Genomic DNA, 13,504 nt, shown 5'->3' with positions numbered 1-13,504 from the left:
TTGTGAACATGGGCACTTGGATCCACTTCCATCTAGATTTAGACCTGCTTTGGGGACTAAATCAGCTTTGACTGTATCAGGAGAGGGACAGAGGGATTGTGACCTTGTTACTCTTACTTGTTCTCTCAGTGGCCTTTGATACCATTGACCATGGTATCCTCCTGGATTGACTGAGCGGGGTGGACATTGGAGGCACTGTACTACAGTTGTGCTGTTCCTACCTGTGTGGTTGAGTCCAAAGAGTAACACTGGGGGGTGCACTTCAAGCTCCTGACACTTGTGCTGCGGTGTTCCACAGGACACTATTTTGTCTCCAATGTTATTTAACATCTACCTGAAGCCGCTAGGAAGCTTAGGGCAAAAAAATCAACTGCAAAGGGGACTTGGAGATTTGTACATTTTGTATGAGAACTACCTTTTATTTATATAACAAAGAGTTTTAGTTGATTTGACTATGGTTTTACTGTATATATCAGGGGTAGGGAACTGTTGGGAGCATCATTAGGAGTTTTGGAGCATGTTGCCATCAGTACCCTGATGACACACAGCTCTTTCTCCATAGTATCTGAAACAGGAGAGGGCGTGCAAGCCCTGGTAGACTGGATGATGGTCAATGAAATGCGTTTGAATCCTGGGAAGTTGGAGGCTATGTGGGTGGGTGGTTCCTCCTGAGTGTGGAAGATAAGCCAGTGATTTTTACAGTACATATCATTCCTTCCTCATTTCCCACCAATTAAACATTTCTGACCAACATTTATTCTGCTTGTCCCCAAATGCTGGGTGTTGCAGTTCATGGTTTTCTGTTTCCAAAGACATGCTCTGGTTTGTTTACAAGCAAATGACAGCCCTTGCACATGCTGACATGTTTAACTGCATGTGCAGTTTTGGTGCTGATAGGGACTAATTCCGTGTTACGTTGCTAAGCTGCACAGAGCATCCTTCAGCTTCATTGCTAAATTTCAAATTAAAATGATGTCAAACTCCATCAGATCTTTGACCTTAGACATGCAGGGATGCCTGGTAACATCCCCCAAACCAGAGTGCTCTGAGCTGTGAACTCAAAGCACTTCATTTCTATTTTAACACCAGTGTCCTTACCCTCCACAAACGACTATAATATGCTATATTAAGACTCAGCCGCTTCATAGAAGTAGAGAGGAATGTGGTGTAGACAAACCTATTTTAGAATAAACCCTGAGCAAAGCTTTGATATGCCTCACCCAAAAGGAATATTTATTTTAGAAGAGCACAATGGTCAAATTCTTCTTGTTATTGTTTTTTAAATTGCCCTATGTCATAATAATTGACACAGTTCTAGATCCATTTCCAGGATGACTTACTCTCTTGGCCTAGACAGTAAAACACAAGTCCGAGCCTATGTTTGGTAGGCAGTATCTAGTTATAGTAACAATGGTGCAGGTTAACACTAAAGCTAAAAGAATACAGCTTAGGACACGCCTTTTGTATGAGCCATGGTATAATTTGGTATGATTGTCATAATCAAATCCATGTCATTCTAGGCCAATTGTATTGCAGTTCCCATGGAGACAGTGCTTGAGCTAATTTCCTTCAGCATCAAAGCTATAATAAACTAGCAAATAAGTAAAGCATTGAAAGCAAAAACACAAAACACAATGAAAAAACCACAGGAATATTGATGGAATCTGATCCATCAAGTTATGATCCATCAAGTTATTTGGGGGCTTTGCTTGGCAACATGTAGAAACTTGTAAATGTTATGGCACTTCTTTTCCAAGTATGATGATGGTAGTTTAAGATGTTTTATACATGCTGGATCCTTCATGTTGTCTTGTCACTTTTTGATGGAGGATATTAGTCAGGAGTATAGATATGACACATAATATAATTTTTATATGATATCTGCATGTAGATTATATTGATGAAAATTACAAGTATGCATTTTCACACAATAGTCTTTGAGAAGTTGTTGTTGTTGTTTGGCTTGTAAGAAGTTCAAGCTTCCTACTTGTGGCACACCGTGTTGTTTAGACCACATAGCCTGAGTAATAACCACTACTGATTCAGATCCAGAGACTATGGCTTCCTGACAAAAGGGAGGCAAAGTGAATGCTAGAAAGGACTGGTAAAATTCAGGGTTGTTTCTTACTTACAGAGTTAGACTGATGGAAGCAAGATGGCAGCTTTGGATGGTGAACAGAGTTGTATGGTGCACTGCTGTTTTGAAGGAAACATCAATATTGTTTCTTGGATTGTTTCACTGACATCTGATGATTTCTTTGTATTTGGGGCTACTCAGCAGTGCTCATTCATGTGGATGCTTCCACTATCACAGTCATGAACTCTACTGGAATATCTTACAAAGCAGGTCTGACTTTGGACAACTAACTACATTAGGGAGAGTAGTACTCCAGAGAGTAATGCACAGGCAAAGCCACAGCTGAGCCCAGGAACAAGAACAATCAAGATTATTCTTTCACAAAGCATCTCTTCTTTATAAGCATAGCTTCACTCTGAAGGCAGCCCCCTCATCCTCATCAGACCACATCTAAGGGGAAAACAACATATTACACATAAATGTGGGCAATGACATAATGGTGTCATTTTTTAAAAAAAAAAGAAAAACAAGTTTTTTTTAAATGAAAAAGAGGCTGCAGATTTGATAGAACTGGCGCACAGGAGAGGGTATTTTTTTAACTTTTTCCCTCCTGCTGTTTTTCCCTGATTCATTTATCCTTTTTCCCCATGGGGGGATGAGCAGCTTGATTGGAAAATGGCTAGTGGGAAAGATTAAGCACCCCTTTCTCATCACTCCTCCTGTCAAATTTGTGGCTTTCTGGGAATGGTTTTTCATTAATAATAAAATGATTATGACTTTGTGATTTGTATTTGTGTGTAAAGTGTAATTTGCCTGGTAGAAAGTTGAGCATCCTAGACAAATAATTAAAGCCATCTCCTATTGGTTCCTTAAAAGATATTCTGGAACTCTTCTGAGCTTTGCAGCCATTTCTCATGCATTTTGCTTTGGTTTGATAGGACTACTGTGGCCACAAGCCCTACTTTACAGAGAAGAGTTCTCTATTTGAAGGGCTATCCAGTCACACTCCTGTTTAAGGATAAAGAACTATAGGAATGGAGAGCAGGGGCCTTGAAGTTGCCCATCACCAGTTAACACCTGCTCAGTAGACTGCAAGCATGCAGTTCACCTTGCCCATGTCTTCCCACTATGGTGAAATCTATTGTACTTCTGTTTAAATGATAGTCATTCTATGCCCACCCGCAAATAATTTATCTCTACGTATAAATCTCTGCCCTCTTCTCTTTTGGGTGATATGTTTCCTCTTTTTTGACAATGTGTAAGTGGCTACCCTAGATGAAGCAGTGAAATCCTCACATCCAGAACTAGCTGGAGTCCCTGCCTCTTCACTGTGCTAGTAAGCTGTAGTTTCTAGATTCCATTGGGCTGCTGCTGTTACTTACTCAGTGAAGTGAAATTCGTTGTTTTTGCTCCTTTATATAGCATTCATCTGTTGCTTTAGCAAAAGTCTTGCCCTAGGCTGCCACCTACAGCCATGTTGTGGTAAAGCTGATCCTGACTCAATTTTGTTCTTTTTCTTAAAATAGATCCTGGTAATGCTTAATGGTTGAGATAGAGTTACAGAGTTTTGCAAAGTTAGATTGAGGGGAAATACTGAATCCAAGCAGGATGGAGTGGCTTTCTAATAATTGCAGTTTACTGATTTATGCCTGATTTCATTTTCAAATCACTTTCCATGTTAAAGACTGAGAATGGCTAATCTGTGAGGTCCACTGCTTAGAGAGGATATTATATTTGCTAGGAAGATACACACACAGAGAGAGAGAGAAAACTGTAGAAATGCTGTATCATGGAGGCAACAGGAACTGAGTATTGGCCTCAGGGCAGATAAAATATGCAATTCTGAGATATTTTTAGGGTGCCTTAGGGGTTGTTAGACTTCTCTTAGAAAGGGATGTGGGAGCGCTGTGGTCTAAACCACTGAGCCTCTTGGGCTTGCCAACTGGAAGGTCAGCGGTTTGAATCTGTGTGACGGTGGTGAGCTCCCATTGCTCTGTCCCAGCTTCTGCCAACCTTGCAGTTTGAAAGCACACCAGTGTAAGTAGATAAATAGGTACTGCTGTGGTGGTAAACAGTGGTTTCCATGTGCTCTGGCACTCATCACAGTGTCCTGTGCACTTGTAGCGGTTTAGTCATGCTGGCCACATGACCCAGAAAGCTGTCTGTGGACAAATGCCAAGGGGGGCAGCTGTCTCCCCTAGATCAAGTAAAACAATCAAAATATTTAACTAACTGACCAATCACATTGGTTCTGCTCCCACTAACAAAAGTCCTGCACCCCTAACAAAGTCCTGTCCTCCCTAACAAAAATCCTGTCTACGCCCATGAATGCCAGCTCTCTCGGCCTGAAAAGTGAGATGAGTGCCGCACCCCATAGTCAACTTTGACTGGACTTAACCATCCAGGGGTCCTTTACCTTTGCCTTTACCTCTTAGAATGTTTAAAGCCATATGAAGCAGATGCTGTAGTTTCTTTCTTACAGTGACTGAGAAAGAAATGGCTGTGTTGCTGGAGGGGGGCACTGCTCAGTGGTAAAGCACGTGCTTTGCATACACTAGGTCTCATATTCAATCCTCAGCATCTCCAGCTAGATCTGCAGAGTCACTGCCAGTCAATATAGACAGTACTGAACTAGATGGACCAGTAGTCTGACTCAGTATAAAGCAGCTTCCTGAGTTCTTTGGGTGTGTTGCAGTGGAAATCCTAGCAGGGACAAGAAAAGCTTGCTGAAATAGAGTGTAGGTGTTTTCTGCCTTTTCTTCCCCAATCTCCATTTGCCATTCCCTGCAGAATGCTTTCCTGCCCTCTCTCCATGATGCAATCCCTCCCTCTGTTTCTTTCCCACAGTCCATCGCCAGACATCCCACCACATCCATCACCCCCTCTCCACCCACCTGCCTCTCCCCTACAAGAAGAGACTTCCCCACTCTGACAGAAAGAAGAAGAAAAAGAAAAAACCAAGAAAGACCTCTGTACCTCCCTCTGATGTCACCCCCACCATCCAGGAGGTGGAGGAAGAGGAAGAAGAGGAGGAGGAAGAAGAGGAAGCAGAATCTGAAGGGGAGGAGGTTCTAGAGAAGGATGCCTCGGCAGAGTCTGACCTTGAAGCCTCTCCCAAAGGAGAGTCTCATGGCAAACCAAAAGCAGGGCTGGCAGAAGGAAGCATTGAGGTGAGAGATTTCCTGCTCACACAGCAACAAGGGCCATGGGCTTGGAGATGCATATACAAGAATTAGGTACGGTGGAAACAAGGTTGAAAGACTTCCAGTACCCACTGTGTTACGATGAGGCAGTGCAGATATTTTGTAGTGCTGGCTGACCCGACCATTAGTCAGAGTGTGGGTGTTACCTCAGGCAGATTTTTAGCATCATGAAAAGATAGCAAAGTGTTAGTTATTTCATGTATTATTGTGTATTTATTTCTAGAGTGAGGTGCTTTTGACCTTTTCTGTTTCAGACGCCAAAAGAACTTGGCCAGCCTCGACTTGGGTATGTGTGTGTGCCATTTGTTGTTCTGCCATAGGCAGCAAAATTTTTTGGGCCAGACCTGATTATATGTGATTGTGTGCATGTGCATTATCTGTTAAAGACTGGTGGAATAATCACATACAGTGGTACCTTGGTTTAAGAACAGCTTAGTTTATGAACAACTTGGATCAAGAACGCTGCAAACCTGGAAGTAGTTGTTTTGGTTTGTGAACTTTGCCTTGGAATAAGAACATGTTTCGCTTCCCGTTGAGTGTGTTCTATTTGTAAATTGAGTCCCCTGCTGCTATGGGAAAGCACGCCTTGGTTTAAGAACGCTTTGGTTTAAGAACAGACTTCCAGAATGGGTTAAGTTCATATACCAAGGTACCACTGTAGTATGAAACAGCTGGATAGTATGAAGCATATTGGGGGGGGGGGAAATGGGTGGATGGCAGTTTTCCAAATGATAAAGACTCACAGCCTTCCTTCTTTTTGTCAGTCTTAGCCAGGGCAATAGGAGTGGCATTTCCCAGGCTTCCTGACTGCTGTGCCAGATATGCTCTTTGCTTTGCTTCATTACAGTTTATCATTGGGAGTGATGAGGAGGAAGAGGAGGAGGAGGTGGAGGAGAAAGCCTGTGGCAGCCCATGCCCTTTGCCATTTCATGTGGCAGAGGAATGCAGTCACCTCTCTCCACTCCCTTATCTCTCGGATCTGCTGCCAGAGAAGGGACCTATTTCTTCCAAAAGGTAAGAGGGCTCAGCTCTTTACATGGTTTGGGCTTCAGATGGGATGCAGATGTTGTGGGTAGTGAAAGAAAGGTGCTTGTATGTACCCAATTCATGACCAAAATATTATTCTGAAGACCCAAATGCAGGTGGGGCTGGGCTTAATTTGAGTCACATGTAATCCAAGTTTAGTGCTAGAACCTATTTCCAATTTCCAAGTTCAGTCCTGGAATTTGTAAATAGCTAGGGAGTGTGGATCTTTCTTTTCATAACTGAGAAACATGTGTGATGCCATCAGTGTGCTATATGCTTCTGGGCTTGAATTAGGGAGATATAAGCTCAAATCTCTGCTTTGCCTTGAAGCCCTCTGGGTGACCTTGGCGCAGTCACTATCTCAGATTGTCCTATCACTGAGGGTATGTTGTGAGGATATTATGGAATAACCCCCATGTACAGTGCCCTGAGCTCTTTGAAGAACATGATACAAATGTGATTGTTAACAATAATCACAACAGGCCCTCATGCACCTGAGATTAGGGGTCAGTTTTCCCAGACAGAAGACCTGCTTTCCAAGCAAGCTTTGAGCAGCTTTGGTTTTTAGAAGTGCAATTCTAAAAAAGGAACATCAGAGCTACCAGCTCTGATGTAACAAGATACTCCATCAATTGGATGGAGAGGGTTCGTTTGCAGGGTTCATCCTTCCCACTAGGAAATAGCTTGTTTCTGCTGAGGCAATATTCTCCCTTGCTTCCAGGATTGTTTAGGAGAGATCAAAAGTACGTAGCCAGTCTCGTTCCCTGGCTTGTCTCCTTTTATAGGAACAACTTTTCCTATTGCAATGCCTGTGCCAACATCACACCCTCTGTTGCTGGTCTCCACAGTTTCCCTGGATATAAAGATAACAGAGTTTGGGACAAGCGCAAACTTTGGAGTCAGGTGCCAAGTGGGCAACGGGCAAGCTACGACCTGAAGGAGAGGGTGTGTATCGGCAGCATGACCGCCATGGAGAGTGCCACCTACCAGCGAATTCCCACAGATGAAGCTGAGGCTCAGATGCTGGCTTCTGCTGACCTTGATGATATGAAAAGTGAGGTTCCGATTGGGTCCCTGATGATGGGGGTGGGGGTGATAGTGATGGTGTCTATCTGCCAAGATTCTCTCCTAGTGCAGCACTGAATGAATATGGGAGGCTTATAAATGCATAAATATTGCTATGCTGCATAGAACAATAGCCCTTTGTACTAAAAGTGGGCAAGTAGATTGCGCAGTAGCTTTCACAAGAAAGACACAATGAAGGTATATGTACCTTTTGTTTATCCCTCGTATATTAAGTACTTAGATGGATACCGCCTCTAAAAGAGGTTGTGTTTTTGGCTATCACTGCATGCTCATTTATATTAATAGCTATTATAATATCTTCTAGCAACGGCTTCCATAGGTTAATTATGCATTGTGTGAAGAACTGGTTCTTTGTTTGTCTTTAAGCCTACTGTTTCTCTGTATTGATCAATAACCACAAGCTTTTGTATTTGCGAAGGTTTATGATCCAATCCTCCACATATTTACTCAGAAATAAGCCTCTGAGTTCAATGGGACTTAAGTAACTTAAGTAAATATGCATAGGATTGTAAGCAGAGAATAATTGTTCCTGTTTTCTCTGTCCACCCCTGTCATGATTCTACCAACCACTGTTTGTACCTCCTCTGACCACCTTTTTTATGAAGAGCTAAAAACCTAACTGGTTCTCTAGACCCCAATTGATCCCTCTACTCTCTGAGATCAGCACAAAGAAGTCCTACTTGCACCTACTCTAGTGTCAAATTGTTTACCCAAGCCACACAAAAATAATTCCTCTTGAGCTACCGTCAGAACTGCCTCCATCTTCCAGGCAGAAATAGGCACACTTTAAGTCACTTGTCCTGTTAGCTAGGGATCATGGGAGTTGTAGTCCCAAAACATCTGGAGGGCCAAGGTTGCCTATGCCTGCTTTAAGCCCAGGTCCTAAGAATAAAATAGCAGCCCTGTTGGATCAGATCAAAGGCCTATGTTGTCTAGCATCCTGTTTTTCACAGGGACGAACAAGATGTCTATGGAAAACCCACAAAAGCCTTTTACCACTGTTCTCCAGTAACTGATATTCAGAGGCATGCTGCCTTTGCTTCAGAAGGTAGTATGTGGAGCCATCATGACTAGCAGCCTCTAATAGCCTTGCCCTCCATGAATTTGTCTAGATAACTTTTAAAGCTTGTCCAAATTGGTGGCCATTCCCACATCTTGTGGTAGCAAATTCCATATGTGATGTGTGAATAAGTAATTCATTTTGTCTGTCTGGAATCCCCCACTATTCAGTTTCCTTGGACGATCTCTAGGCAATAGCAGTCAGTGTAGTTGGGCAGTGATGCTCACCTGCCCTCCAAACAGCTGAGTTGCTGCTGCTAAATGGGAAAGGAGGGGAGTGGGGGAGCAGTAGGAAATTCAGCACAGTGCAAACATACCGGCAGGAGTGGCAGATTAGCTCCATCAGTAGATTTGTGCTTTGCTGGACTTCCCACTGCTTCTCCCCCCTCCCCCTCTCCTTCCTGGTAAGCAGTAGGGACTCAGCTATTGGCGAGTGCTGCCACCCTGCCATGCCTTCCGCTACTGCCCCCAAGCTCAAGTATTATAGGAAAGGAAGAAAAAGCCTCTCTATTCAGGCCCTCCTGAATATGTCAAAAATATCCTAAATGTTGCTGTAAGTCATTAGATAGTCTCAGTGCATAAACACTGTCTTAAAGGTTTATTTAAAATGTGCAATGACTTTACTGAAAGTAACATAAGGTGTGCGGGTCTGGAATAGAGGTAAGAAAAAGAACTGCGCTGAAATAAAATAATGGGAACTTAGCTTATATTTTGAAATTAACTCGTAGGATACCCTTACTTGTGAGGCTTAAATAAATTTGTGCTGATAATGTATGATATGAATGTAAAACCTAGTTTTTCTTCGGTGATGTATCTCATGTTAACAACATTCATATGTAACACAAATGCCACAAGGAATGAGTAAATGGCAGGGAAGCAGGAGAGCAAGATCTGGTAAAGTCTCTTGTCAAATTATTCAGGCACGGAGGGGCCAAACTAGAACTTGCAAGGGAAACACAGAATTCTCAAAATAACACTAATGTGGGGAGTGGGGGGGGCATTTGCGGGGGGAGAATCAGCAGGCAGGATGGGAGTGTGTAGCCTTCCACCTGCTGATTCTCCCCTGGAAGTGTCCTTCCCTTGGACTGATTAATTCCCTTCCCTGGAGCTAAAAACTGGAAACTGGAAACTAGTCTAATTGGGGGGTGGGGGTAGCTACCTAGGGGCATTTTCAGCAGGCAAGGGATGGTTTGATCACTGCTTTCTTCCACCCACAGATCCTTCTCTGTGAGTGCCAAGCACTGCCATTACCTCTGCAAAGGTGAAGTTGGGTGCTTGCTTTTGACAAGTGTGGCCCAAAGCTAGGAAGGAAGCAGACTGAAATAGGTTGTGTGGGGAGACTGATGGATATGAATCATCTGAATTAAGCCAACTAGGCATCTATCTGTGACTCCTCGTAAATGATGCAAATAGCATTTTTAGAAAAGGGCTTTTTCTCAGGACCACAGTAGGGAAGAAAATGGTTAAATTTCCTCCCAGGGCTGGATGGGATAATCATTACATGTTAAATGCAAAGACACATTTAGCATTATGTGTAGTTTGGCCCTTACACAGATAGTGCAGTGTGTCAGGCTCCCAACTTTATCCCCCCAAAATCAAGTGTTTAGAACCCCTTCCACATTTCCTCTCCACTCTGGGAATATTTCCCCCTTCCTTCCCCCTCCTCTCATGTCCCCATATTAAACATGGTTTTGCATTATTGTGTGCTGACACAAATCATAGTTAAATCAAACAAGGTTCCCTTATAACTCTTGTTTACAAATCCACTTCCTTTTCAGGGTTTGATTCCTGCGTAATATCCTGTTCATACCAGGGTGAGGTGGGTCAATGGTCAATGGCAATAGTTTTGTAAAATCTGCTGTATCCTCTTGCCAGCCCAAAACTACCAGGGCAAATAATTTCTAAGTTGTTTCTTTCAACAATACTTTAAGGAAACACCACGGTAATCACTAGGGCCAGAAAAATGCATGTTCAGTGTCTACATGGAACTTTGCCATTCATTCTTCAGCTTAGTTCACACCTACACTCCCAACACTGTATTCAGAATCCACTGATGAGGATTCTCTAGGCCTTAGTGCACTAGAGAAAAAGTCTTGAAATACTTAACTTCCTTTCTAGCTCTGGCCAGTGACCCACATTCTAGATGTGGCCTTCTGTTGCCAAGGGCTCAGTTTTGATTTATGAGTTTATGTCTTAAGATGCTGTCCATCCATAATTGACTGGATGGAATTCTGAGATGGTCAGGCAGGCCCTGTATCTTCCCAGGACTTTTATTTTCCCTACTGACTTTCTTGGCTCAGAGTTATCAGCAACCTTTTGTCTTCTGAGAGATCTATGCATTTTATCTCCTGATGGGAGTGGCTACATTAGATCCAGTTTCCTGCTCAGAGGGTCTAGTGTTGTTGCAATTGCTGGAAAGTTTCAAAGGCATTAGGATTCAGTTTATGTGCATGTGCATGTATGGGCTGCGCTCTATGCCATGTCCCTCCCCATATGCTGGTTCTTTCTATGTGAGAGCACAGAAGAGACGTCATGGAAATGCCAGCTCTGAGCCCCAGGACACAGAAAAGCCAATAGGCTGCTTTCCAGGCTTCAGTGGGAGGAGACACCCAAAGAGTGTGGGGGGACACAACAGGCAGTGCCACAAGCCAAGGAACCTCTTCCAGCAGCACATGTATTGGATCTCCTACAGCAAACTTCCTACTGAGCTGTGGCAGCGAGCAAGGATACATATATGCTCCCTTGGACTCCAAGCAAGCAGGGGAAGTCTTTACACTTTTCACTTGCCTAGATGACGTATGCTGGCATTTCTTCTCAAATCCTGTCAGAAGAAATCCTGAATACTGGACCAAGCAGCTTCCTGGATTGTGTGCTGCCTGAAGAGCTTCAGTCAGAAAAAGGGTCCACCTGCTAAGTCCTGCTCCTTGCCAATGTTGTGATTGTCACATGCCCCTCGACTCCCATCTTCTTAAGGACATAGCAATGGCTGTTCCAGACAGAGAGGATGCAGTGAAGGAGACAGGAGTAGGAGACAGCTCGGAAGTAGGGATAGCCATCTGTGTTGGTAACTCTTTTGGCTATGAGGACTTTGAGGAGTTTGCGCTCAACTTTGAAGACTATGACCTATGGGAGGCCATCCAGAACCACTTGGGCTATCCTAACTTGGACCCCACCCGTAAGTACCTGCTGAGACTTATACGCGCACATATGCACATTCCCTCACATAACCTGATCTAAACTTTGCTTAGAGTCTAGTCTTGATTGGGTGACCAGGTTCAAAAGAGGTCAGGACCTTTAATAGTTGTGCAGACAATCTCATCCCTGTGTGACAATTAGCAAAAAATAAAAAATAAAAAAATCCTTCTACAGAATTATTAAAGGTACAGAACTGTTGTCCTTCTTTGCATCTGGTCATCCTGTCTACCCCTGGGTATACAGAGCACAGGGAAGTTATACCTTGCCCTATCCCATGAACAAACTTTCAGGCATTTGTGTTATTTTGGCATGGAGTTTATCTGTACAAATCTACAAAGGATGGGAGGCTGAAGACACTCAATGACAGTGTATACTTCCTCATTCATACACAAATAGATTTTGCAGTTTGGTTCTAGGTTGTAATTTGTATTTTCTAGAAATACGGCTTTTGGTTACAGTTACACGAGCATCGTGTTGTTCTCTTTTTTTGAAACTATTTTCGTTGATTTTTATCCATATAACCCAAGTAACAAAATAAACTGTCACGAGACAAACACATAAAAACTAAACCAAACCAAATCAGGGTTGGCAAGGGATGTTACATTCACAAGAAGAAATCATAAAGCTGTTTATCCTGATATATGAGCATAATGTTATAACATATATTATAAAGTGCAACGTATGCTGATTCTACTGAAGACACACTCACAGTGAAACACACATCTTGTAATCCTACTCATATGCACTAAAACCATATTGTGGCACAGAAAACCCTGGGTCTTAATTTATCACCCAGGAGTTCCTATTATCAGTGCTGGACAGAACCACATAGCGTACTTGCTAGAATTGAGTCAGCCCAGGCTGAGAAGCAGAGTGGGGGCTTGCAGTGTTTATTTATCCAAAGACTTTCCTGTGGGGCCCACAGCCTCCCAGGTCAATTTCCACCATGAATACATAGTGAGAGAAATAAGTGAGCAGCTCTGATCTTGGGACGTACAGGAGGAATGTTTTCTATGCTGCTCATTGGAGTTCTGGCTGATTTAGAGCATGTCTAAATCCTACAATTTAAAGCTGCTATCGGCCCTTTTGAGGGGGCGGAATATAGGCACCATACAGATACATGTACTTTCCCCATGTGGTGCTAAGGGCAGAAGGGTTTTACATCAATAAAACAGCACTGGGGGAAGAGAGTTAAATCTCCTTTCCCCCACAACTGCTGCAATCAGAATTGCAGCTACCAAATGCCATTTAATATTTCTTTTAAGAAGGCAGGAGATCTTATTATGGACCTCCCACATCAGATCTGTTTGTTCTTGAAGCACCAAACTCGACTTCTGTCTGCACTGCTTAATCCCTCTCCAAGGGGATGTCAGGCATGGAGGGGGACACAGATGTATGTGACTGACATGTTAGTAGGCTAAAATTATTATCTATGTTTATAATAGTCAAACAATCGCACCTGACATGCTTTATACATTTTACACAAGTACACGAGTTATACACCTGTATCGCACATATATTTGCCCTCAGATGTTATTTCTGTCTTCAGATGAACTGTACAACTTGCCTATAGAAATTATGAGCACTACATATAATATGACCCCAGAATAGCAGCTCCAAGCAGCTAGAGTGCATTAGTATTGATGAGCACTTATTGGTTTTTGTCACTCTTATGTAGCTGTAAATGGGATGGTGTGGTATCCAGCTGTCAACAGGCCTCAAATCAGGCGCACAGCCAGTGGGAGGAAAATCCCTCTGGCAATGTATAGATTTTGTTTATATTTAATTTACAGTGCAATTTGTATATGTCTACTCAGAAGCAAGCTTCATTGAGTTCAATGGAACTTACACTGAGGTA

The 13,504-nt window shown here is 43.0% G+C and overlaps 1 protein-coding gene across 3 annotated transcripts in view; it reads left to right on the top strand.

The window, feature by feature from the left end:
- The window catches only part of SLC4A3 (solute carrier family 4 member 3), a 45,275-nt gene that overhangs the window by 9,872 nt on the left and 21,899 nt on the right, over positions 1–13,504 (top strand). For 2 of the 3 annotated variants that reach the window (XM_053400633.1, XM_053400615.1), the window contains exons 4-7: positions 4,925–5,247; positions 5,504–5,566; positions 6,128–6,294; positions 7,155–7,360. In XM_053400633.1, the coding sequence (XP_053256608.1) occupies positions 4,925–5,247; positions 5,504–5,566; positions 6,128–6,294; positions 7,155–7,360 (759 nt within the window). The remainder of the gene's footprint in view (positions 1–4,924; positions 5,248–5,503; positions 5,567–6,127; positions 6,295–7,154; positions 7,361–13,504) is intronic. The other variant, XM_053400624.1, reaches the window with a different exon arrangement.

This window comes from Podarcis raffonei, chromosome 1 (assembly GCF_027172205.1).
Source record: "Podarcis raffonei isolate rPodRaf1 chromosome 1, rPodRaf1.pri, whole genome shotgun sequence".
Lineage (NCBI taxonomy): Eukaryota > Metazoa > Chordata > Lepidosauria > Squamata > Lacertidae > Podarcis > Podarcis raffonei.
Note: the sequence above shows the minus strand (reverse complement) of the source record. Positions and strands in the feature narration are given on the sequence as shown.